Source organism: Topomyia yanbarensis, chromosome 3, assembly GCF_030247195.1.
Source record: "Topomyia yanbarensis strain Yona2022 chromosome 3, ASM3024719v1, whole genome shotgun sequence".
Taxonomy (NCBI): Eukaryota; Metazoa; Arthropoda; class Insecta; order Diptera; family Culicidae; genus Topomyia; species Topomyia yanbarensis.
Genome location: NC_080672.1, coordinates 171,571,499 through 171,598,410, shown reverse-complemented (window position 1 = coordinate 171,598,410; position 26,912 = coordinate 171,571,499). Strand labels below are relative to the sequence as shown.

Sequence of the window (26,912 nt, the reverse complement as noted above, 5' to 3'; positions counted from 1 at the left end):
GCACAAATGAGTTGAACAGACTCGCAAACATAGAAACATTAAAAATTATAACGAACAAAATTATAAGCAATTAAAAATAAAATCTTTGTTTTAATACAAATTTAAAGAGACCATTGAATTTCGCATCTAACGACCTATTTATCATTAAAATCGGTTGGAAATGGCAGAGTTATTAATTTTTCTCAAATTAGAAACTTGCTCGCATCAACTGTTAAAGGGTTAGCGAGGCATTATCGCGCTATACTGCCGTTATAAGCTTAATTGCCCCATATTCTGTGGGATTCCCTATATACATGAGACAATTATGTGTAGAACGGCAGTATAGGATTCTAGAAATATCCGTTTTCACCAATTTTATCTTCACCATACACATACGTTTAAATGTATACATAATCGAGCAAAAGAAACGGTTCTTTGATAATTGTATATGAGACCGTCCCCTTAAAAGTTCATGTGAGCAAGTTTCTAATTTGCAGTATTTCTAACTTTGTCATTTTCAATCTAATTTGATCATAAATAGTTCGTTGGATGCAGAGTAGATTGTTCTCTCTAAATTTTCATTAACATAAAATGAAAATGTTGAACGATTTTCATATTTTTCAGGAAAAAAAATCGTAAAATAATGGTTACTTTCATATTGTTGTCCCAAAACTTTTCAATAAAAGAACATAACATAGCACACCGTTGGAAAAGCAATTTTCTTATCCTTTCCAGAACATTCAAAGAATTGAAAATCGAATTAAAAATGACGACGCAGAATTTTTTTTAATGTCGAAAGTACTGAAAAATATATTTTTTTCAAGATTTTACGGGTATATTAAATAATTCAAACATAGTTTTGTTTTGTATTTGACTAGACCTGCAGCCTCTAACAGATCACTTGAAAAGTACATTAATTTTTTATATTTTTAACACCGTGTAAGTTTTCGTATCAACTTGCCTCGGTCTCTTCTACAATCCTTGTCAAAGTTGTGGAGCATATAATATCGAGGAACTTTGCTGCAGATATTAAATTTCTATTTCTAAGGGTTATATAGTGCGACTATTTTAATGAAATTACTAAAGGTAAGTCTAACTTCCTAATTTTTACATCTCGTAAATAGTAATTTCAAAAGAGTTTTGAGGCTTATTTAGATTTATTGAGGCTTATTATGATAATTTGATGAACACAGAATTTAAACATTCTGATGATCATAACTAATATCATTTTATGAAAAACATCGATGGTGATATATAAATATTATAAAGGTATGTCAATTCAGAAAAAAATTACATGTCGCCATAAGTAACCATAATCATTAAGCCATTGCACAATATTGGATATACATTTGCACTAATGTTGCATTGAAACTCCATTATACAATTAATAATGCAATAAAGCTCAATAATAGCATCATTAATGCATGCATGCATAGCCGAAATATAGCATTATCGCTTGCTCTGTATACGTGTATAAAGCTGATATTAGGCGTACATGTTCAAGGATCTTTAAAGCATGTTTGCTTTGCATGTGCATTTAATGCCACTATATATAAAATATATAGCCGATACAATGCTAGTATAATGCTGTGGGTTTATTCGTTATGAAACTCCTTTTGAAGATTATATTCGGCATATTTCACTTCATTCGAACATATGTAACCCGTCTGGGTAACAATTTAACATTGAGTGGAAATATACCTATTTGTGCGTACTCTCTCCGTAGAGCGTATTGTTTACGTAAATTATGCTCACCACTGTGCCATACGATCGTTGACTTTTTACGTAAAATTTTCTTCATATTTTTGTTTGTGAACGATTTTATTAGTTCAGATAGGTGTAGTAATTTTTGGTAAACATGTGTAAATAAGTAGCATTGGGTTTAGTTAGGCCACCGCTCTCCTCTTGCTGCAAAAAGTGTGCTGGCTATGCTTCACGAAGCGATGACAACTATGCGGCGGTGCGTTTTTTAGTGTTTGTGTTGGTGGAGTGCAGAAGGCGGCCATCGTGATAAAGGAGAAAGTGACGGACCACGGTAACGAGAAGACCAGAAAATTGTTGTTTTTTTTGCGACAGATTCCCGCTACCATAACCAACGTTCAGTGCGCGTGTGCGACGGTAGATTTCCGTCGAAAGTGCCAGCCCGTGGTCCGGGTGCTCGGTGTTTTATGGTGTTGGATCGCCGGATATCAGAAGCTAATCGCCAAAGAGCCGCTCGCTTCCCCGGCTAAATAAAAAGGACCCAAGTGACACCAGTACCGTTCTCACTGTGGAGGATCAGTCGAACGAGCCTAGCTCTCCTCCACAGTTAATCGCAAAGGAGAACGAAGCAGGGCGGACAAAGATTCCCCTTGTGGTAGGTCACTTCGGTGTCTACCTGGGCCATTCACGGGGAGTGGGTGGACCCAGCGAAAGTTCGCCAAAGTCGTTAGGGAGGTTCCAACAAAGGAGCCAAGCTCGCCTCTCTAATTAAAAGACAAGGACCGCTGCCGGAGCAGCCAACGTAGATACGACCGAAGGAGAACACGGCCGTTGTTGACCCGACAGGTCGGAAGATACCGCTCATTGCCAGCAGCAGCCGATTATCAGCGTGTAGAGCAGTGAAGAGAGAGTGGACGTAGCGAATAAAAGTCGGTAAATCTATTAGATTATTTGTTTTTTATTTTTTTGTTGTATACGAAAATCCGAAATTCTGATAGAAGCACCTAGGCCGCCCTGAAAAGAAGGGTCCGCCGGGCAAACAAGAACTAGAGTAGTGGGTAAAACCGCTATTTACACATATGCAATAAAACCTAGACAGCAAAAGCTGTGCACTTGCCGTGAGGAACGAGGCAAGGTACCTCTGTTAGAGGCTTACTAAAGTTAATTTTCATAGAACACAATTCATATCGTGTGAGAACGAAATTCTGATAAGGATATGCATTGCGGTGCATTTACTGTTACAAACAATATTTTTATATTTTTCCTTTTTGTTCATCATACCGAAAAGGAAACATAAAAAAACGATGCAAAACCACATTGCGGAAAATGACAGCCAATTCAAGCTTTCTAATAGCATGACATTTGTGCACTGGTGCTATATAATAGCATTAGTACCGCACAAACGGGCTGTCAATCTCTGCACAGTAATATCAGTATATTTCACCTTTACCTTATATAATGCTGGTTATATCACAGAGAACAGACATATAAGCTAGAACAAATTTTTCCGAAAAACCTATGTAAACATATGAATGAAAATACGTTGAAAATGATCACCGCATGCAGGTTCGCATGTTTGAATCCCCATTGTATTCAGGTTTGCATACAAGGTTCGTCTTGCGATTGCTGAAATAATTTCTTCATTATGCAATTGTATTTAAAATATTTCCTTTCTATTAGGCTTTTGTTGACAAAAAAATTAAGAAAAGATAAAAAGGGGATATTTTTTAGTTTAGTAGCAGATATTTACAGATTTTTTAGTTTGGTTTCAGATATTTTGAAAACAAAGGCTTTTGGTGGCACTAGTTTCAAATTACAGCTTTATTTACTTCAGAATTTTCCTCTATAGGCTATTTCTCTCTACTTATCTTGGGCTATAAATGCACTATTTTCGTTTAATATAATGCATCATTAAGAAGTTATTTTTGGTCTAGAATAGTTTTCCTGGCATTCTATGGACCTCCCAGACTTTTAAAAGTATTATTGCAGACATTTGAAAAAAGTATCTGGCATCTCTGGATGAGATGTGCAAAGCTTCAGCTTGTCGGATTCGGAGATTTTCTAGATTAGTGGATGCATCTTAGTAGAATTGCGCATATTGAAAAACTGTTTGCATATATTTTCTTCATGAAAAAATTATGAGCCGAGAGTTTCTTCAGATATAGATGCCGCATTAGCCAGTCGCCAGTCGGTATTATTATAAATAGAATATTGCGAAACTGACTGCATATGTTGGCAAAACAGTATGTTTAAATAGTCTACACAAACAAATACCTGACCTGTCAGCACAAATCAAATTAACAGGTTTTAAAGCATGTACATATGTTTTACTTTCGCAAAAAATAACAAAATCGTTATCGCTAGATCCTACAAAATCACCCACAAGCTGAAATAATAATACAAGGGCATCGAAAAGCATATTAAATTCTCCAAATTAGTTGCAATTCATTTCTCGTACATTCGGCATTTCTATCCTGCTTTAGAGGTGAACTAAGTAATTTCAACGATGCATAATATTAGTTTCAGTAAACAACGCACATGGCCATCAGTTTCCGTTCGATTTGAGTCATTGAATTATTGATTCGATTTCGGAACAGTTGGCCGCATTTACAAACAAAAATATTAACATCTGCAACTATGTCTTGCCCAGTGTGCATTTAATTTCGCGATGAGAAATATTCAAGCGTTGACGAACGCGAGCTAGCTCTTTTTTCGAAAAATAATTATGAAGTTACAAGGAATGACCATTGTGACCGCAAGAAATTGGTCAGCTACACTCGCTTATTGCAGATTCCACTCTGGATCACTGGAGTACGTACCGTAGAGAGATGCGTGAGTTAACTGTGCTGGTGCTGCTGCCAGACTTTTGTGTTTCCATACCGGTCCCGGCAAGCTGCGCCGGCACCGGCATGTGTGATTGATATGAAAAACGGAGCCATCAGCCGGAGCAGAAAAGAAGCGACAACGGAGAAGGAAAAACATACAGATCAAAAAGGTGGAACATGATAAGAGCAAACGACAGCGGTTTCGCGGTTCGCTCAAAAACTGGTCCGCGGTGATTTATTTGATGATTGTATTTTTACCGCCGACGCCGCCTGCGATGGTGTAGCTGGAGCCCAACGCGGGCTACTGTGTCTGGAAGTTTGCTGAATATATTAACAATTGAAATTAAACGGATGATAATTGAAATTACCACATGTCGTAGCTGACTTGCGAGAAAAAGGGTTGATTGGGGCGTGCGATTGACTTCCGAAAGTATTTTAGTTTAAAAAAAGGTACCTGAAAGAATAATTTTAATTGTTCCATAGCCATTCCGTAACACATAAGATGTCATATTCTTTGTTCGTTAAAACCAATCTGGAAAAAGTGATCTGATATAAAACACACATGCTATCAAACATTGCCAAATTCAGACCATTTGAGGCGTTCGACCGCAGTAATCCCACATACATCACCCTTTCACCCTAGTAGTTATTTCGCAGCAAATACATGCTTAAAATTATTTATGAGTTTAATCCGCAATTTAATAACTTAAAATGCCTCCCCCTGGGGGGAAACATATGCTTAGAAAGCATGGTACACATGATTTCAAAAGGTCACAATCGGAAGAGGGAGGGTAATGGTTGAAGCTGTAGTCAACCCCTTGGTTTTGTGGTCGCAATAAAAAAAGATTTGTGTTTTAAGCACTGGGCGGTGGATTAGCAATCACAAGTGAAGGATTACGTCGGAACTTTGGAAGCGGTTATAGAAACATCTTGTATTAGGATGATTAGCTTAGGCCACTAGCTTATTAGAAATATTAAAAAACATCTCAGATTGAAAAAAGCTGTAGGATCGAATGTTATATATGAGTTTAACCGAGTTTGAACCCTGGATGAATATCTTCCGAATTCGGTAAAACTTTAGCTTTGATAAAAAGCAACTGTCAAAAAATTGCTACAGCCTCTGTCATTACCATGCTGGTCATCGGAAATCATTATGTCACTATTATTCGATCCGAACCCTCTAATTCGCATGGCAAAAATAACAAACCATTCTACCCATATGAGTATTATTTCTCGGCATTGGCGGATGCTGAAATGGAGGGATGCGAAAGGCAAAAGGTCTGGCAGAGCAAGCTCAAATAATCATTCGATTCGAACGGTGTGGACCGGTCTTCCTTACTGCATCGGCTGGCTGCGATGCATTCTCAATCGCCTTCTACAGCATGTCAACGTTCTCCGGTACGTATCCCCCTAATCAAGCCAAATCAATATAATTTGAGCGAATAATTTTGGGTGGAATTGTGCAGCGAAAAGCCTGGGAAGGTTATTTATTACAATGTCGTATGTTTCTGGAGAATTTCTAGAAACACCTTCAACATATTTGTATGATAAATGTTACTGAACGAATTTTTTATTTGCATTCTTAGCAAAGAAACTGGTTTAAGATCAGGGATGATGAGTTTTTATACTGTTCAGTCGGATATGACCATTTCCATTATGCATGGTATACACTTTGTGCTTAAGTATAACTGTAAGTTACATGTTTAAAAGTTTGGATCTTGGATTTGGAGCTTGGATAAAATTTCTAAAACTATGGTTTGGCACTTACGCCTACGTCACAATAGTGAAACTAATAAATAATATAGAATGTTCAAATACACTTAAGAACCCCGTCGTTCGAGAAGTCATATTGATGTGCTCCGACTTCGATAAAAATTGCTTCGATTTTGTTTGTTTGAGCTTATGTGCAATGTACTACAGTTAAATATCAGATTTCTACTTTGATGGAGTCTGAAGACATTGAAAATTGATCCGAAGAAACATGTCAAAATTTTATAATCTAACTCTAGTTTAACTTGCTGAAATCTAATTCTGTTTAGGTTTTCTGAAAGGGACTTTAATTCAAGAATTTATTTCTTCCACAAAACTTGTTCATTCTATTTTTTATTAATTCTGAAGCTATTGCCATGTGAAAAAATATTTTGGGAGACCATAAACAATGTGATAAAATACTTTATAGATTAAATATCACTCTAGACTACGTACACTAGACTACCCAGAAAAGTACTGAAGTTTTGGAAGCTCAATCGGGCCACCCCTGAGTTCCACCATGAGTGCTTGCTCCACATGTTAAGCAACGTGCCTGAAATTTGTATATGATTTTTCGGCAATTTGCATGGTTAAAACTTACTAGTTAACATTGTCATCACTGCAAGTCAATCCGACTTTGAAGAAGTTATTGAACATTTAACAAAGTAATGTGAGTCTTTTTTGCACGGGGACCAACAGTGCATATAGTTGTTTACTAACAATCTCACAAAAATATACTTCATGGGAATCGAGTATTGATACATAACCATGCAGTGCTAGGACCCATGCAAAAGTGACTCAGGCATCATTTTGTTAAAAGTTTAATAACTTCTTCAAAGTCGGATTGACTTGCAGTCCTCGACAAAGTTGACAAAGTGGTGAAAAGGTGAACTAGTGGGTTTTCTCAATGTGAATTGTCGAAAAATACCATGAAACCATCAGATACGTTGGTCTGGGAGCTATACATGTTCAATATAACCTCTGAGCACTTCATCACTCACTGGAAGACTCTCCGAGGCTACTCTCAGAAGGTAAAGGGAGACCTCGAAAAGTGGACAGACCGCGAAAACCGAGTTGAACAAAGAGCGCTATCTCGCCTCCGCGTGGGACATACGAGGCTCACCCATGCCCACACCATTACCCGCGTCAACTCTCCAATATGTACATCTTGCAGCACTAGACTCACGGTGGATCACCTACTAATAAACTGCAGGGAGTTCGACAACCTACGGCGGCATCACAACTTGCGCTCCTTGATTCGAGACACACTGGCAAACGACCCAGTGCACGAAGAAGCACTACTTGTTTTCCTGAAAGATGCCAATCTTCTCGAATCTATCTAAGACAGACAGTGAACCGGCTAGCTTCACACCATCCTCTACTGCAATCACTACCACTACTGCTCAGCGGGCCCTCCGCCACACGCGAACCGGGTGCTGGGGAGGTTCTCCCGCGGCCCTTCTACAACCGCAATCCGTCAGCCCAACTACTACCACCGCCCAGCGGGCCCTCCACCACACCCGGACCGGGTGCTGGGGAGGTTCTCCCGCGGCCCTTCTACAACCGCAATCCGTCAGCCCATCTACTACCACCGCCCAGCGGGCCCTCCGCCACACCCGGACCGGGTGCTGGGGAGGTTGTCCCGCGGCCCTTCTAAACCGCAATTCGTCAGCCGAACTACTACCACCGCTCAGCGGGCCCTCCGCCACCATCTGGACCGGGTGCTGGGGAGGTTCTTCCGCGGCCCTTTTAAACCGCAATTCGTCAGCCCAACTGCTATCAACGCCCAGCGGGGCCCTTCGCCACACCCGGACCGGATCCAGGGGAGGTTCTCCCGCGGCCCTTCGACTGCGACAATCTGCCAGCTCATCAATCAGGAACGCTCAGCGGGACCTCCGCCACATCCGAACCGGGTGCTGGGGAGGTCCCTCGGCTAACTGCAAATAAACAAGTCACCCACCACCATCGTTCAGCGGGTCCACCGATATACCAAAACCGGGCGCTGGGGAGGCTCTCCCGCGGCCCTGGCAAGCTGTCTTCATTCCGGAGCTCAACACCTCATCGATCCAATAGCCAATTGAACTCAAAGAAGATAAACTTAATTCTGTGAAATGCATTGCACCTATCTCTCTTCTTATGGCGAATGACCCTGTGCGGTTAAAGCCCAATAAATAAAATAATGTTCAATATACTTAAAATTTGGAAGAAGTGCTCCTGGTGGGACTAGGAATCGGCTTATGGGTGGGCCGGTGGGGGTCATTTTTCTTGTCATTCTAACGTACACTGATGGCTTTTTGCAAAGAGCAGTCTTTCGATCGTTCAGATTTTTTCATAAAATATATTATTATATTTTTTTCCTTTTTTATTAACGGCTAAGTGTGAGTCAATTTTCCTTTTTTATGATGTAACGATATTTAATTAGCAAGGGACTGGAAGGTGTAAAACATTATTCAACATGAAGAGCCATAGTACTCAAGGGGAAGCAAAGAGTTGAGGGAAGAAAGTTTAGAAAAGCGTGGAATAGGGTCATATGATTAAGCTTAGAGTTTCCCGGCGACATTAACTATTTGTCTTCTACCTCAGAAGTCAGGATATTAAAACACCCCGGCAGGCAATTAGTGAGGGCAAAAACTAGCTCATTTAATAAATTTCAACGTGGCAAATGCTTAGTGTGGAAGTTTTTCGTGACTTATTTTTTTGTCGGTTCCGACACCATGAAGTACAAAGTTACTTTGCGCTCCAGGACATGACACAGACTACGGTGATTCGCATTTCAAATGCCAAAATAACCTGACCTCTGAGGTAGAAGACAAAAGGATAATGTCGCTGGGAAACTCTAAGCTTGCTCATATGACACTATTTCACACTTTTCTAAACTTTCTTCCTTCAATTCCTTACTCTCCCTTGAGTACTATGGATCTTAATATTGAAAAAATATTTCACACCTTTCAGTCCCTTGCTAATTAAATGTCGTTACAATATAAAATTATGCATGACTATAATATGGTCGGTGTTAAGTCAGACCGGACTAAGTCGCAAAACATAAAAAAATGAGTCAATTTCTTCATCTACATTCCACTTTTATCAGATTTGAAATATAAAACAATAAACAAGAATTAATGTAAAAATTATTTTTTTTTTCGAGGGTTGTCCTACTGGAGCTGTAGAGCTAGGTTCTCGGAAGGGCTCCCCGTCAGAATCACATACTACAATTTGCAGACGAGACAGGCAATGTCGCCCAATAAAACACTGCAATAGGCCAATTGTAGCGGGCCGTGATTCTGAATGTGATATTCATTGTACGTTTCAGGCATGTGCGGGCGTAGGGACTCGCGATCGCGTGTATCATCGCGAAGGGCTCGAACATTTGTACGTTAACGTGCTCGATTGCGTTTGCATGTCGCGTGTGCTAACGTGTATGAACTTCGCGTGTATAAATTCTATTTCATAACCGTGTGCCTTTCGCGTATTCGCGTGTGTTCTAGAATGATCGCGCGCGGACCGTGAATCTGATACTTAATTTTTTGTGTACGGTTCAGATTCCAGAAGAAAGTGGGTTCTTACATATCATTAGAATTCCCATTCATGTCGCCGTAGAAGGCGTGGACTAGTGGATATGAGCTTTATTTTTTTTTGATTGGTCCAACTGAATGTATGGACCTAAATTGCTAGAATGAAGGCTAAAGATTTCCGGACGTGACCGATTCATGATCGCGCGCGTTTGCGGGTTCGCGTTTGAGACCGCGTTTGTAACTTCGTAAGTACTAAAACGTTCACACAATTGCCGAAGTGTTATCAAGTTTACGCGATCGCGGGCATAGGTGTGCGTAGATGATCGCGAAAGGCTTAAGCGTTCGTATGTTTTATTTATTTTATTTATTGTTGACGTGTTTGTCGCGTGTGCTCGCGTGTATGTGACTTCGCGTGTATAAATTCGATTTTGAAACACTGCGGCCATTCATATATTCGCGGACCGTCTTTCTGATCTTTAGCTTTCGGTGTACGGATCACATTCTGACAGGGAGAGAGTTACCCCATATCACTAGAGTTTCCGGTCATGTCGCCATGGAACGTTTTGTCTAGTGGATATGGGAGTTATTTTTCAATTTTATTATTTTTTTTATTAATTAACAAGGACCTAGATTGTTGGTACCGAGGATAGAGTCTTCCGGACGATCCCGATTCATGATGGCGCGAGCGCGGGAGTTTGTAGGTTGACGCTTGAGATCGTGTTGCTAAGTTTATGAGTGCTGAGATTTTCACCTTATCGCCGGGGTGTAATCATGTTTGCGAGTGCGTGGGCTTAGGTTGCTTGGAAAATCGCGAGGGGCTCTAACGTTTGTGCGCTGCGTGATTTTGTAACGTGTGTTCTTGAATGGTCGCGCGAGCCGTGAGTCTGATATTAAATTTTCGGTGCGCGGTTAGAATTCTGGCAGAGAGTGGGATCGTTTATATCGATAGGGTTCCCGGTTATGTCGCCATGAGACGTGTTGTCTAATAGGTATGGGCGTATTTTCTTAATTGGTCCAGCTGAAGGCATGGACCTAGGCTTCTAGGATCAAGGATAGACTTTCGGACTTGACCGATTCGTAATCGCGTGCACGATGGCATTTTTGTAGGTTCCCGCTGAGACCGCGTTTGAGAATGTGTGAGTGTTAAGATGCTCACTATCACCATCTTTGTTGACCCAGCTGAAGGCGGGTGTATAATGGCAGTATAGGACTCGAAAAGAAGAAATAAAAGACAATATATGAGAGACGTAATAGATTAGATAGGTACAAGATACAGCTGAAGTTATGATCATCACATGAGACATACATTAGTACTTCAAACACTACTAATACTTGAATAGCCAATCACCACACATAACACATCCTTTCTCAATTATCTATTTGTTACTGGTTGATTGTTGGTCATGAGCTGGTAAATAGAGGAAAGGTATAGAACAGAAAAAAGGCTCATATCAGCCCTCCCGGCCTCCTCGACACACCACTATCGAGGCGTATTGTAATCAACATCTTGAAGCGGGCTTCTTATATAAATCAAATCCTCAGTAGTCATAATGTTTGGTGGATTATTAACATGAGAACTAATTAACCTCTAGTAGTAGAACTTGGTGCAAATAAAAACTAAAAAGAGCGAAGGTCCTTATATTTAGATAACTCTATTGAATCTATTGTGGCTTGATGATGTTTACAATACCGTCAATCCCATCAACCTGCGAGAGGGAAGAAATAATGTAAAAATTATTTTCCAATTATAATGTAAAGCACGCTGCGATTTAAACGTTAAACGCGTTTTTCTCGAAATCAATGCACTGTCACGTAGTCCGGTCTGACCTAACACCGGCCATACAATATATGAAATTGGGATATCATTATCTGAGGAACCTACAGTTTGTTTGAATATAAATTGTTCCATTGCTTCAAGATGACGCTAAAGCTGAGTTTTATGATCAAAGACTGTTTTGATACCCTACTTCCATATATTGACAAGGAAACCGTTCTGATAACACGGGGCATGAAATATTTCACAAAATCATAAAATAGATAAAAATAAATTTGATGCATGGTTCCGATATTTTCACGTGAACCATTTCACAGAACTTGAATGTTATACAACGATTCATTTTCGCTTCGTGAATGGGGTCTTGATTTATAGTATATCATTCACTATCTATTCTGCCTTGTCGTGAATAAGGTCACGAGCTTGTGAATAAGTTTTATTTCATGAGCTTATTCGTAGTGGGGATCGCCTGCAATAAATGATGACTTTGGGGCAGGCAGTCGAATTGTTCAATTGAGAGGATTGAATACCCGCACTGCCCACGTGCAGTGGCAGTTCTTCAACCAATCGATGTATTTTGATTTCAGCCAAAAGGGCGTTAATCGATTATCAATTCTAAATTATTTATTCTAAATTTATTTGAGGTGATTCAGCTTCCTATAACTCAAATTAGTATCTAAAACCTCATTGATATTTATTGCCAATTTAGTGCTGAGTTTATTGGTTATTGTAATGTTTTGATGTATTAAATCAGAGACTTGCAATCGAAAATATCGAATTCGAGAACTTTATTTTGAAGACATGTTTTTATCTATTGCGAAAACAGATATCTCAATGAAGCAACTATACCACATAAATTATTGGTGAATCATTTATTATTCTGATAAATCAGCCGTACCCAGACTGGTAAAAATTAATAAACTGCAAGTTTTCTCAAGGTAAAATACCGGTACTCAAAAAAATAAAAGAAAGGAAAACACCCCAAAGTGATCAAGCGTTGATGATTTTATTGGTGAATATTTATAAGTCTAAGGGGAGGTTCTTTTTCTTTTGGACAAAAATAAGGCAAAGTTTGTTAACCCGCTGCTGCCGAGCCCCACCTTTTGGCGGGTTACGGGAATATCGCTATAGAATATTCAAAACGCGATTGAATGTTGTCACCACCATGAAAACCTCTACACATTTCCATTAATCATACAAATACAATGTTTACATTTTGAAATCACTATGTTGAATACATTCAACGTCGAAAGTTGAAAATTTGAGGAAAACTTGAAAAAAAAAAACTATTTTAAGTACGGCAGTGCAATTTAGTTCAAAAACGTTTATACTTTTTTTTTAAGAAAAAAAATTTAAGTTGTTAGCTTGCAGTACTTCTCTGTAGCTGTGAAATTATGTTGTGAACGATGCGGAAATAAAAGTAATAAGAAATAAAATCTTGACTCGTTAATTGTCCATGTTGGACATTTTTAGAGGTAAATGAAAAATCCGTAGTTTTCATGAGGTGGCAATATATTTTTCGGCTTTCTCATTACAAAAACAATCTACAATTCATTTTTAAGCAAAACAAAAATTTGGGCTGCAGATGGTTAATTTTTTGTGGAATAATTATAAGGCGTTAGAGGTTTTGATGGTTAAAAAAGACTTACAATCATAATAGTCCAAAGGTGAAAGAACCTCCCCGTAACAAGTATTCTGATTTTGTCGAAGATATCTTCGTCAAAGTAAATACATAATCCTCATGAGCAGAACAAGAATATAAAGTAGATGTTGCGATATTCGCATCTCGTTTGTATGTAGCGGTATTCGAAACTGAAAATGCATAGTGAGGCAAATTGGTCAGGTTGCCACATGAATGATTTCAACATTCAAGCATATATCATACCCTCCATTTGAGACTTGGTTTGTGAATATCGGTTCAGTCATCGCTGAAGAACCGGGACTTTAATTCTGGAATATACTTGGGACCCAGGACATTCGGAATTGTCACTGGTGGACAATAGGAGTTTATTCTAAAAAATTTTTGATTGGTCATTTGCGAATCGAAGTAATTTGATGTCCATTACAATAGATTTTTAAGCTCTGAAGGATTGCACCGGTTTATATGAGAAATCCCTATGTGACCGCAATGATCAACATGTAAATCTGATACCAAAAGTCAGATCTGAATAAAATTCAATAGCAGTCAAGCAGAAGTATTATATCTTTAATTTGAAATAAAAAAATCGGTTGAGAATTCGCTGATAAATAGGCGTGCCATTAAGGTTGGACAGAGAATGGGCAAAAATCGAAAGCGAAAAAAGCAGTTTTTACCAAACCGTGTGTTAGATCTTCATAAAAATCAATCAGCTTATGTAGAATGTTGTTACAGTACTGCTGATTGATTTTTATGAAGATCTAACACACGGTGTGGAAAAAACTGCTTTTTTCGTTTTTGATTTTTGTTCATTCCCGTTCCTCCTTAACTTGGGAATGTGGGGGGTGGGCCAGCAAGAACTGTTATAAGTGGCCAATGTGGACTTTGATTGGTAATTAGTGATCCAGACCCGCGAATCCAACTATATTTGCAGCCATTCTAATTGCATCATTTTGACATCATGGTGGTGCGATTTTATATAGGAATTTGCTTTTTGACCGCTCTCTTCAACCCGTAACTTCGGCATCGGAAGCCCGAATAACTAAAAATTCCACAGCAGCTTTTGGAATTGGGCTATGGGATCATTCATAAAATACGTAACGCAAAAATTGCCCAAAATTGACTCCACAAAATTTTAAAAGCATGGGAACCACTTCAGATAGTTAAGCTATTGAGGCGTAAACAATACTGTTCTACAAAATAAAATAATTCGAATATGCTTAGTCCGCATTTTGTTTTTCGGAAAATTACGAAAGATGGCGTTTTCTGTTTTTCTCTAATACATCAGAATCGGTTTTTTGAGAATATGACGATATAAAAAATTTAGTATAACAATAACACCCTAGCTGGGTTTAAAATCACGAAAATTAAACAAATATGTCGAGTTAGTTGCAAGTTATGGTGTATATTTGAATGCTGAATTGATTGCCGTATTCAGATTCCGTATAAGGTCTCATTTCCGTGTTAGGTACCTTAGAGCGAAGGAAAATGCAGAAGATTGAGGTGAGTGTTGAAAATTTGATTTTTACGGTTTAGATCACAAAATTCTGAAAAAAAAACAAGTTTTACAATAGAATACAGCGCATCTTTTGATACAAAAATTTGGTGATTAAACCTCCTAGAAGTAATAATGCAAAATTAACTTTTCAAAAAATAATTGGAGACTTCGTGTCATTAGCAAAGTTATTATTATTTTTATAATTGGTGGCACAAAAAATCATCAAATCATCATAAAAACCGATAATTTGAAGAGTTTCCTATACTTTTAAAATTTTGTAGATACCCAGTTGTGCCCCCAGAAGTAATACCGAGAGGTAGTTCCTGGGGGGAACGATGGCGGAGCCCAATGAAGTTTAGTCGGTATTAATGGCAGCGTCACCATTCGAGCCCGACACGCCCCCAGTACACCCCGTGTGGTAGCTTGGACACCTACCAATAACACGTGTACAGGGTTAGGACGTAAACGTCTTCTCCATAGTAAAAAAGATACCCAGTTGTGAAGAAAAACTAACGAAAAACTCCAAAAATTACATTTTTTTTACTAAGTTTTAATGGCTCTGTCACTCATATAATCCAAAATTGGTACAAACTAACTGACCAAACTTCTCCATTTGGATCCCCAGAAATATAAAAAAATGCTAAAAATATCTAAGACAGTTCAGGAACACTTCAACAGGGATGAAATTGAAATTTTACCAAAAATCGGCCCAGTTTTCAAAAAATCAATATTCGCCACTAGTAGGGAACGTTTTATCAAATTCACTCCGAAGAAGAAAGTGATCCTAATATCCTAATCTTTCATTTACGAAGTGAGCCCGATGACTTTTTTAACATGATTTTATTTTGGGAGACCCTATTGCATGGCCTTTCTTTATATTAGAAAGCCAAAAAACATAATTTACCGTGTTTCCATTTTACTGTACTGGGACAAAACGGAAAAAAGAAAATAAAAAAATTACGCACAATTCTCAGAAAAACTTAAAAATCGTCTTGTGAAAAGTATTAGAGGACTAAGTTTCATGCAAGATACATAATTTTTTTATTTCAATTTTGATCATCTAAGATCGTTGACTTTCTTAAGGTTTTTACTCTTTTACGATCATTTCATTTTTGGTTTCCTTACATCATGACAAACACAGAATAGACGTAAACGAGATTTTTTCGAAGTTCAACAAGTACACTATAACGAATATCGTTGGAAATTTTTGAATGATTTCTCGATAAGCCCAAAGGTTGATATTAATTATTTTTATTTATTTCTATTGTACTCGCTCATTTACTACAAAAGATTTTTATAATCAAAATCATTTTACATGCACGTTGTCTCTCCTTTCTAAAAAACTGCAGTATGAGATTCATCTGTCAATAATAATATTTTAGAATGACGTTTCTAAAAATTACATACAGTTAGACAGTCTTACGATTTTCTAAGAAATCAAGAGGTTTGAATTATATATATGATTATATTATATTATATTATATTATATTATATTATACTACGTTCACATTACGAGTTAAAACGTGTTTTAACGCTATCTTGATGACATTTTTCTTGTTGCTAATTATTATAACATGTTTTAACTCTGTAGTGTGAACATGGTATTATATTATATTATATTATATTATATTATATTATATTATATTATATTATATTATATTATATTATATTATATTATATTATATTATATTATATTATATTATATTATATTATATTATATTATATTATATTATATTATTATTTTATTTTATTACCATATTCCTTATATTTATTATTTAAAATCATGTATAAATCCGCAATCAGAGCAAGACTCAAGCTAGAATGGTGACTACATACATACATTATTTATCATGATAGGATCTTTGGTCATTATATTCGTAACATCCATTATATGCATTATATTCAGAATTTCATTTTATACAAATTTAGTAACAGGGTATCATTCAAGTTGTAACTTAGACTTGATGTCGTGGGTCGCCAGCTTCTAGTCACAAAATAGGAATACTAATTTAGCGTCGTATTTTGACAAAAGCAAAACATAGTATTATTCGCTGGTTCAACACAAACATAAAAATGGATATAGGTTTAAGAAAATGCTTGCAAGTAATCGTAGTAGGCGATGAAACTGAAATCTAAAATATACTTAAAAAGTATTGTAACTTAAATGCTTTTGAGAAAGTGCGATATACTAGTCAAATTCTTAGATAAGGGACCGTACACTAATTACGTAAGGCTTTTTTAGAGCTTTTCAACCTCCCCCTCCCCCCAGATAAAAGTTCGTAAGATTTTGGTGAACTCCCCCTCCCCCTACATAAGATCTTATTATGATTATCGTAATTAAAAAATCAAATTGTTAATTCATCATATAATAAGATAGCGAAAACGATATGTATAGAATTATTACAAGAAAACTCATGACAAAATTTAACTGTAATCATCTGCAGAATTTTAATTGCATGCCAATCTCGCCCAGTAGAAAGAATAACTGTTGTCAGATATTCAGTAACTCCAATTTGGTCCACATGATCTACTTTGCTATATTCCACCTCCTTTGAATCTATTTTCTTGTGATGTAGAATTTAAAAGAGTGTATAACCTCTTCTGGCATGAATTTATTCTGAGTTCCAGCTGTGACGCTTATCGTACGCATAGCTCTGAGTAAACCATCTTCGAATTTTCTTGAATTAAAATACAGTTCACACTCTGGAAATATTCGACACTCAAGATCTTTGACAATCGCATGTTGGAACATTTTTCAGATACCTTGCGGGTTTGAATCGAACGTTTGAAAAGAACAAAGTCGGTCTAACCACACGAAGAGTATCAACACTTCTTAACTTGTAAGGCATATTGTGACTCCAGTTTCCGAACAGAACAATGTACAACCAAGAGCCCAAAAATTACTCATATTGTTTGGTATACAAGGATTATATGGTATGAATGAAAATAGTTCCCTTTTCTTAATAAAAAGAATATTTTCCTTATGGATTTAATTTTTTAAACTTGCTTTATGATATTACGTAAGAAAGGACAAACCCTCCCTCTCCTCAGATAAGAATTTGTAAGATATTTTGAAACTCCTCCTCCCCTCATATGCCCTTACGTAATTAGTGTATGGCCCCTAAGAGGATTTAGATTACATGAAATTAACCTGGCAATGAAATGCAATTATTTGTGTTTGTACTTTTTATCCGTATTTTTGTTTGTTTGGAAATTGGTGACCATATGTCCATTTTATCTAAAATTGGGGATACTTTACGCCAAGCTTTACTTAAGTCTATATTGCACAATCTGTATATTTGATCTAAAATTTACTCTTATTTTGGGATTTGATTCTAATTCAAAGCAGATTTTTATTAGCGTACTAGTTTGACTGTTTTGAAAAATAACAGTAATCGATAATTTGCAAGTTGAGTAGTGTAATTGCAATGGCACACACATATAAAAACGCTATCGTTTCTTGAAGTATTTAAACTGTGTATAGAAGCGATTTGTTGTGGAATGATAGAAAAAGCTGCTGGAAATAGTTCTGCGGTGAGGTAAATGACCTTATGGTTAAAACCTTACTAAACAAAAAGGTCCTCAGTATATTGGAAATTGATATCTCATTAAAGATGAATGAACTGACCTGACCATTAAATATAACAGTAGGGGAGAGTGAGAACATTTGATCCTTGGGGATATTTGATTCCCTGGCCATATCTCATATTCTATACGCATAAAGTTATCACAATTTAAAAAGAAAATGAAATATTTGCTCGTTTATGAAATTTAAAAAGCAAATATGCTGTATTACGTTTGGCTTGGATAAGTTGCGTAATATTTAAGAAAATATGTGTTTAAATCTAGCTCGAAGATCTTTTTACAAATTTTTTGAACGGTTGTATGAGATCATCAAACTAATTATTTATGAATATTTTCAAATACGATTACTTGCTAAGGGCTTTTGTCTAGAAAAACACATTTTTCGAATAAAAACTTTTACAACACACACACAAAAAATTAAATTTTATTCACCTCATACAACAGGTATCTTTGATCCGTGTAACACTGAGTATTATTGATCCCTATCATTAGTTCTCTCAAACACTTTAGAAATGTATAGAGATAGAAAAACGTGATTTTCATAAAGTACCTGGCACTATTAATTGATTTAAAATGTTTTTTCCGTGACCAAACTACGGTATTGAAGGTTGGAAAAGCCAGTTAAACAGCACTGATTTACCGAAAATACTTGTCTTGACTTTCTGCTGTAGTTAAAGTTTGTCATGCATCTAAAATGGTAGTCTTATTAATTAATTTGTCAGGAAAGGTTATTTGCTGAACTTTCGTGTCTATATGTCATAGTGTGCTTTGTTTCTTTGGCCCTAGTAGGCGGGGTATCAAGTTACCACACTTTTTTATGAAAACCTCGTTTTGGCATGATTTTCAAAACTGTTCGTAGTACTGACAGGGCATAGTATTCGGAATTACACATTATTCATAGCCCTTACAATTCGAATTGACTAAAAGATGGCGAATTTTGCAATTAAAATTTTGATTTCATTGAAAAGTTATGCAAAAAAACAAAAGTGGGATCAATCGTACCCACTCTCCTCTACCATTCGCGTTTCTGATAGAAAAGCCTTTGCACTCCGGAAAACAATTAAAGCTACTTTTAGAAAAAATACTAAAACAAGATTGTCTAATTCATAAGGCTCAATAAAAAAGTATATCATGAACAGCGTTTTTTCTCGGCTCCATTGTAGGACTTATTGACTTTCCAAAAACAAGGTTATTGGATGCGTGGTACGCATTTCTTGAACATACCCTTTTATTTTTACGAGCACGACATTCATTTACATTCACACATAAATAACAAGCATACTCCATAACAATAAATCAAGAAGTTAACATAATTTTGAAAAAAAAAACTTTTTGGCGTAATGTAGCCCCCTGTGGGGGCGACTTACGTCAATTTTTAGTTTTGCATTTTTTATATGGCTATTCAACAAGAATTGCACTTCTTTAAAATGTGCAAAGAATGTTGACAAAACTTTTCTAAAGACTCCTAAGTAGGAGCAAATGAAGTGAAAGCAAAAAAGCCAGTGGGTGATGTTTATCTAGAAAAGGCAAAACAAGCAATAGGTGATGTTTTTCTAGAACATTGCATTTTTTGTTTGTTTTGTGCGGATCATCCAGCTCTTAGTTGATTCATTGGTATTTTTGTCTTATATCTAACATCGATAACGCATACCTAAATATAATGTAACTACCGCCTTAGAGAAAATCTCAAAAAAAATCTACAATCTATGCTATTTTCAATCACATAGTGCACCAATATTATAAGAACAGTCGAATTTTTTATCACTATGCTCCAGTGTACATTTAAGTCTAAATCTCATACTTACGTGTTCATGGTTCTCGCTGAAGGTAACAAGAGCCTCGCGCGGCAGGACCAATTATTTTTGCTCCGACACGCACGAGCTGGATTGAAAATCGTTGATCACAGGTTACAGAGGCCGCGCTTTGTTGGAAATCCGTCTGTTCCGTGTTCGACCTTCAACCAGGAGGATCTTTTGTTGTACAGACTATAACCGTATCTTGTCGGTGTTAAGTTTGGTCTTCCAGGGTTCGATAATGGTAGCTCAAATTAAATCACGCCCCTGTACGAGCTTCCATCATGAATCCGGCCAACAGACACAGTATATACACTTGTACGCTTATATTCTTCTTTTTTCTACTTTTGGGGTACTGCACACCTATATAATAGATATTTCAACCAATTTGCAGTGCCGTCACGTCGTTCGGACGAGCGAGCTGAATATGAATGAGGAAGGATTATGCTTTATTCTTCAACTCACAACACCCGCACTTGCCTTGGACTAATCACTAAACGATCCATTCACATAGTACAACGTGTCAAAAGCAGTCCAATTATTCCACTGTCACGAAATCCTCTAAAGCACAATTTGAACTTATTTTTGAAATCTGAAAAACTCACCACCGGATTTATCAAAACAGCGAAAAACTACCTGCCGAAAAACGTGTGCTTCTACTGCAAAAGCCAACAGAAGAATGAAGAAGCGACAATCCTCATTCATTGGCCATGCAGCACACGCGATTCCGTGCTATATCCGATTCATGTGAATGTGTGTGCAAGCCAAGGCAGAGCCTCCTTTCTGGGTGGGGAGAAACTGCGCATGTGTTCGAGTTTTGTTTACCTTTTCGTTCAACCACCGGCATTTCACAAAGTAAAACAAAACGCTGTACTCTACTGTAAACTAAGATTGCAGCAAGTTTTTACCAGATACTGAGCTAACTGGACGAATGTTATCTGTACAATCGAAGAAATATCCAAGAAAATATTTAAATCAGGCTCACATATTGTCATTGATCGAAGCAAATTCAGCCGAACAGTAGTATGGCAAATATCAAACGAAAAGCTTACGCAACAGGTTGAAGGGGTATGCTAGTGTGTGTAACAGCGGTTTGCATCCAGAACGTGCGATACAGCCAATCGTTTGTTCGCTTTTTTGGTAAGCGTGTTTCTTGGTTCCTGGCCAATCGAAAGCCTGCCAAGTTGGAGGGGAGGAAAATTTTGTCTTCATGCTTAAATATGTTGACCCTTCTCCGCTGTCGAATCAAAGATGGTGTCCAAGTCATTTGCATTCCGCTGCACTGCTGTATAGACAAATTACGTATACAGGCAAGGTATTGTAATGAATATTGAGAGTCGGTTGGTGTTTTAAAGGTGTAAAGTATTGATAGGCTATCCTAGTTTTTATGTTATAAGATATTAAAAAAAATTATAATAAAATTAAGGAGCACAAATTGTTAATTCCGAGAGAAAAAGACTTTTCAATCGTTGTCACAACCTTCCATCACTTTTTTGTCAATAAAACGGCTCCATGCTTACCCTCTAGGACTCATAACAAGCAAAATAAGTTAATTTGTTAGATAGCTCACTATGAGGTCAGATTAAAGTGAGTTTTCTTCATCTAACTTTGGCACTACATCCTACTTGATTCAACGTGTCCTCTATTTCCACTAATCCACATTGGTCACGCCAATAGAAACTGGTTCAACAAACAACAACAAACAACAAACCCATCTAAATTTTTAACAATACTTTCGATTCGACTTTAAAAAATGAACCTAATAACTTTTCCCTATGGATACTGGAATACTTGCAGTAGTTGGCAGATGTGTGCGCAACCTCTTCCATTTGGGGGAAGAGTTTCTAATTCACGATTTATATAGTGTAATTCAACATGAGGTTTTTTAAAAACATGGCATTTTTTAGCGGGTAACGGGTGTTAATAGCAAACTGTGATGCTATTAAACGGTGCTACGAAATAAAAAAAATGAATGTACTTTTAAAGTGATCTGTTAAAGGTTGTTGGTCTGGTTAAATACATCACGAAACCGCGTTTGTTCAATTTTATATACCTCCCAAATCTTGATCTATAACAAAAAAAAATTTTTTAGATCTTTCGGCACTAAAAAAATTCTGCGCGGTCATTTTTCAACCGATTTTCAATTTTTTAAGTGTTGTGGAAAGAAGAATAAACGTCTCCAACGGTATGCTATGTTATGTTCTTTAGTTAAAAGTACTATGCGTTGAAAAATCACCACGTAGAAGTTTTTTAGCACTGAAAGTTCCGAAAAATCGTTTTTTTGCTATTAATCACGATTTTGAGAGTATACAACATTTTTCATACATTATTTTGTGTTGAATTTGATGAGATCTACACCCCATACTAGGTCACTTTAAAAGTACAAAATCACTGTAACACCGTGTTATTGTTCAGTATTGTTTGCCATTTCATAATAAAACGACGTATACCGGCATACTATCTTCAAATTTTTCAACAGTATTATGAGAATCAGCGTTCTGTGAGGAATGTGTTTCGTGCGCTTCGACCATGCTATGGTCGACATATTCAGTCCACTATTCGCCATACAATCGAAAAGTTCACGTTATTGGATGATAAGCTACCAAATCGTCCACATCCAGCTCGCAGTGCAGAAAACAAAGTGACACACAGTGGTTTCATTCCTTAAGAGAGGCGATCATAAATATATGAAATGCAAATATCGATACCCACATAAGAGTGTGATATAACTTTTCTTATTACACTAATCATTCACATTTAATTATTATTTTTTGCTCTAACATTTTTAGAACTGAGTCAAAAAATTTTGAAAAAAATTAAAATTTATCTTACTTTATTATTAGTTCCGATCTTGAAATTATATAGATTAATTATTATGTTCACAAAATTTGTTTTCGATCGGATCATTTCATCTTGAGTTATATTAATTTATTGGACACTACTTTTTGAAACACATGCCCGTACGGAATATTCAATGCACGAGACAAATAGCTCACGCCACTACAACAAGACGCTGATTAGACCGGTGGTCTACGGCCACGAGACCTGGACTATACTACAGGAACAAGAAGACGGGGTACACAGCGAGCACGGTGGTTCGACCAGATAGAGGACGACCTGCAGACCCTTCGAAGACTACGAGGCTGGCGACAGGCAGCAATGGACCGAGTGGAGTGGAGACGGCTACGTAAGGTAAGTAATACCACAACGATTTTCTCGAATACGGATTTTTTGAAAAAGTCCAAAGCGATTCATACGATATCCGCAGTTCCAATTTACAAATACATTTGAAGTCATGAACTGTTGCTGCTTTTTAAAATAATTGGTACCATAACGAGGGTATTTTTATTTACGCGATCTGTTTTATTTTTACAGTGGGTAAACTCTTTGTATTCAAAAAAAAACTACTTTTAGGGAAAAATCACATTTAGTTTCAAATTTTGTCGTGAACTTGCTAATATAATCACGAACAACATTTCAAATTGATCATTGGGCTGTGAGTTGGTTCACGAGATATCATTCTCACTGGAAACGATATCAAAATATTGGCGTTCAAGCACAAAAGCTGCAGCTTCGAGAATTTTTAATGAAATATTTTGATTTTTTTTACAATCGCATCAAAATTTTTACTACTTGATACTCTAAAAAATTAGAGTTAGAGTAAAAAATAATAATTGAATGTGAATGATTAGTGTAATAAGAAAGGCTATATCAAACAGTTAGGTGAATATAATCAATCTTTAATCGTGAAATTCGGGTTCGGCGACTCAAAATTTACTAAAGAAATATAGTTTTGTATCGATATTTGCATTTAAGGAATGAAACCACTGTGCTATGGGGAAACCACTGTGCGACAGTGGCCGAGTTTATGTGATGATGGCGAACAATCCATTCGACGCCGTTCTCAATAGCTTAGCTTGTTGTATGCAACCACTTGGCGTACTTTAAGGAAGGATTATCGTTATCGTGCCATGTTAACAGACTACTTACTGTCTGAACTTGAAGCCCGTAGTCTTGGTAACATTTCGTTCCAGCAGGACGGTGCCCCAATTAAATTAGAATTAGGGTAATTTTGTGAGAGATGCCGCACATATCTAAAAATCAATCATGCATCAAAATAAACCACACAATATTTGATTAAATCATTTTCATCAATTACGATAAGTATCTAAAACACACTGAAACGGTTTTTGCCAAGAAAAAAAACACCAAATTTCCACGAACATTTAAAGAAAATTTCATTGCCACAGAAAACGGTCATTGCCACAGAGATGCCGCATGTGCGGGTGAGACGCTGCACCTTGGTCCCAAACTAAAAAAATAGTTAACAAAATTACTTTTTAGCTCTCGGCTAACACCTTCACTTTTTTTTAATTCGTTTATTTGACACGGCTCAATGTGTTAGCTTAGAGGAGCCATGGGTCTTTTATATATTTACAAGATGTAAAAAACAAAAATTACGATACATTTTATTTTAGCCTGTAAGATCCCGTGCACGCAACTTGCTATTGCGAGCGGTGATCTTTTTTCGCGTCGGGAAGATGTTCCTTCTCTCGCCAATTTCGGGGTTGTCGATGTCTCTCTCGTTGTCGATTACGCCCGTATCAGCTTCTTGATTACTGCATTGATACTCGCGATCAGATGTTCTTCCTGGCTTCTTTCCCTTGCGGGTCACGAATGTGAACACTCCATCCTTGGTGGTAGTTTCTTCACTGGTGGTATTAGTCGTTAAGTTTGAAGTACTTGACGCAGCATTTACAGTTGTCATTATTGCCTGAACAGCAGCCACAAATTTGGCAACCGTTTGTGGTTCAGGTGAAGATATTGGAGCTTGGGTGTTGGCATTTTTTTCTGCAGGTGAGCTTTCCTCAGCGGTTTCTGGGCAGAGTTGTCCGTAGTGTACCTTTTGTTCACAGAACTGGCACGTATTCGTTTGTCCTTGATATGTACAAAGAGTCCGCTGTGTAATGGTATCACCCCCTTCTGGTTTGTACTGCAGGGTAAGGTTGGTCTACCCGCATTCTCACCACAAAGACACCATTTGAAATACCTGGGAAGTAGTTTCTCCATGTGTCCTCCGTAGTAGATTCCACTGCTCCGAAATTCGACATGAATTTTTTAATTGCCACTTTGCAAGTAAATAGAGATAAATCATGTAATTTAACTTCAATATTTCCATTATCCATGTATATAGGGATCTTGATTTCAACGTTGTCACAAATAAGCACGTGTTTCAAGTTGTTCTGCGAAATAAATCTTTTCGCCTGGGCGAATTTGTTGAAGGTTATCAGCACCGCATGCTTGACGTGTTCAAGCTGTTTGGAGGTGACTTCCGAAAACCGAAGCTGCATTTTCACTTTCAGCAGATGTTCCACATCACGAATACTTGGTCTTATGCGAAAAGACCTGAAGTCAATCGCCACTGTGTTAGGCCTAATAATCACGTTTTGTTGATGAGACTCAGTCATCTTGAAAGATCACCCAAGAATACAAATAACGGTATCCTTTGTTCTTCAAACAATGCACACAAGTAACTGTTTTTTTTTCGTTCGCTTTCCACTGGCTCGGACAGAAGCAGGAGCACACTGTGTATCGTGACCTTGTCTTTGATGGTTGAAAATAGATTGACCTTCACTTTTCTTAAGGAGTACTCCCATTTCTAGAAACACTTTTTTATCCCAAAATACAAAAATATGTTTCTTTCGCAACCTTGTGTAATAGTTAAGTGGTAGGGGAATTATGGTTAAAACCGACACCTTAAGCTTAACAATTTTTCTAAGTTGCCACCAAACCAATAAAATTATAGTTTTTATGCAGAATTCTTCTTCAGAAAATTCTTAACAAGACTTAATTTTTTCAGCGCTTCAAAAAATTAATTTCATTAAAAATTATTGGTTGTAAAACTTGGAAAACAAAGTGACTTTTTGTAGGCACTGCGGGTAAAACCGACACCCTATAGGGGTAAGATCGACACCCCCTTTAATTTATTTTCTCTCCACTTTATTAAAATCTTTATGTTTATTAAACATGAGATATATGCGTGAATAATTAAGTGTGAGTATGTATGATGCTAATATGTGCTTTTTATTGCTTCATCATGTAGTGAGGGGAAGAAAGTTCGAAAGCGTAGTACTATAAATAAGAGTATTTTATGCTATAGGATTATTTATTGATGAGTATTTCCAAATAATCCTTGCGCACATCGTTGCAACCTCCAGTTTCATATTATTTCGTAAGAGAAGATTTGCAAGCGTTCTACGTTCTGCTAATTGGATTCATTCACTTATAAGTGACACACACACTTCTTAGTAAAACTATCTTTTTCAGATTTGATTTTTCGGACTCTGATCATCAACGATCTATTGGTGTACACATAAGATCACTGTCTCATTGTGATAAAGTTCGTCTATGACAAACCAAGAGAACACTAGAAATTCGGTTTGATGAGCTTTTTGCAGAAATAGCAACAGCTTCGATAGAATCAGATAAGCAAAAATTCCAATTTTCGATTTTTAAAGAGACTTACAAGAAATAAACACAATAAGAGTATTTCTGTGCATTTCTGTTGATACTATAGTGTTCTAATAGGCTAATTGAAGTGTCACAAAGATCCCCAGTATTTTGAAATGAATCGCAAATATACACAACCATCTTAACAGCGTGTCGGTTTTACCCTAACCATAGGGTGTCGGTTTTACCCCAACAGCGCACATTTTTTTATAAAAGCGATTAAAAATATTGAATTTCTCAAACTCGTCTTCAATGCACCTAGTTGATCATAGGACAGGCCGATAATAATAGGTAGTGAAAATGTGGTGATTTGAAAAGCTTTTGTTCGGTTAAAACCTTAAAATCTACCA

The 26,912-nt window shown here is 37.0% G+C and overlaps 1 protein-coding gene across 1 annotated transcript in view; it reads right to left on the bottom strand.

Annotated features, from left to right (window-relative positions):
* LOC131691738 (zinc finger protein 239-like) overlaps positions 1 to 20,685 on the bottom strand; it is a 62,233-nt gene extending 41,548 nt beyond the window's left edge. The window contains exons 1-2 of the mRNA XM_058978357.1: positions 20,658 to 20,685; positions 20,065 to 20,415 (exon numbers count right to left, since the gene is read on the bottom strand). Coding sequence (XP_058834340.1) covers positions 20,065 to 20,072 — 8 coding nt within the window. The 5' untranslated portion in view covers positions 20,073 to 20,415; positions 20,658 to 20,685. The remainder of the gene's footprint in view (positions 1 to 20,064; positions 20,416 to 20,657) is intronic.
* Positions 20,686 to 26,912: the final 6,227 nt, after the last annotated feature.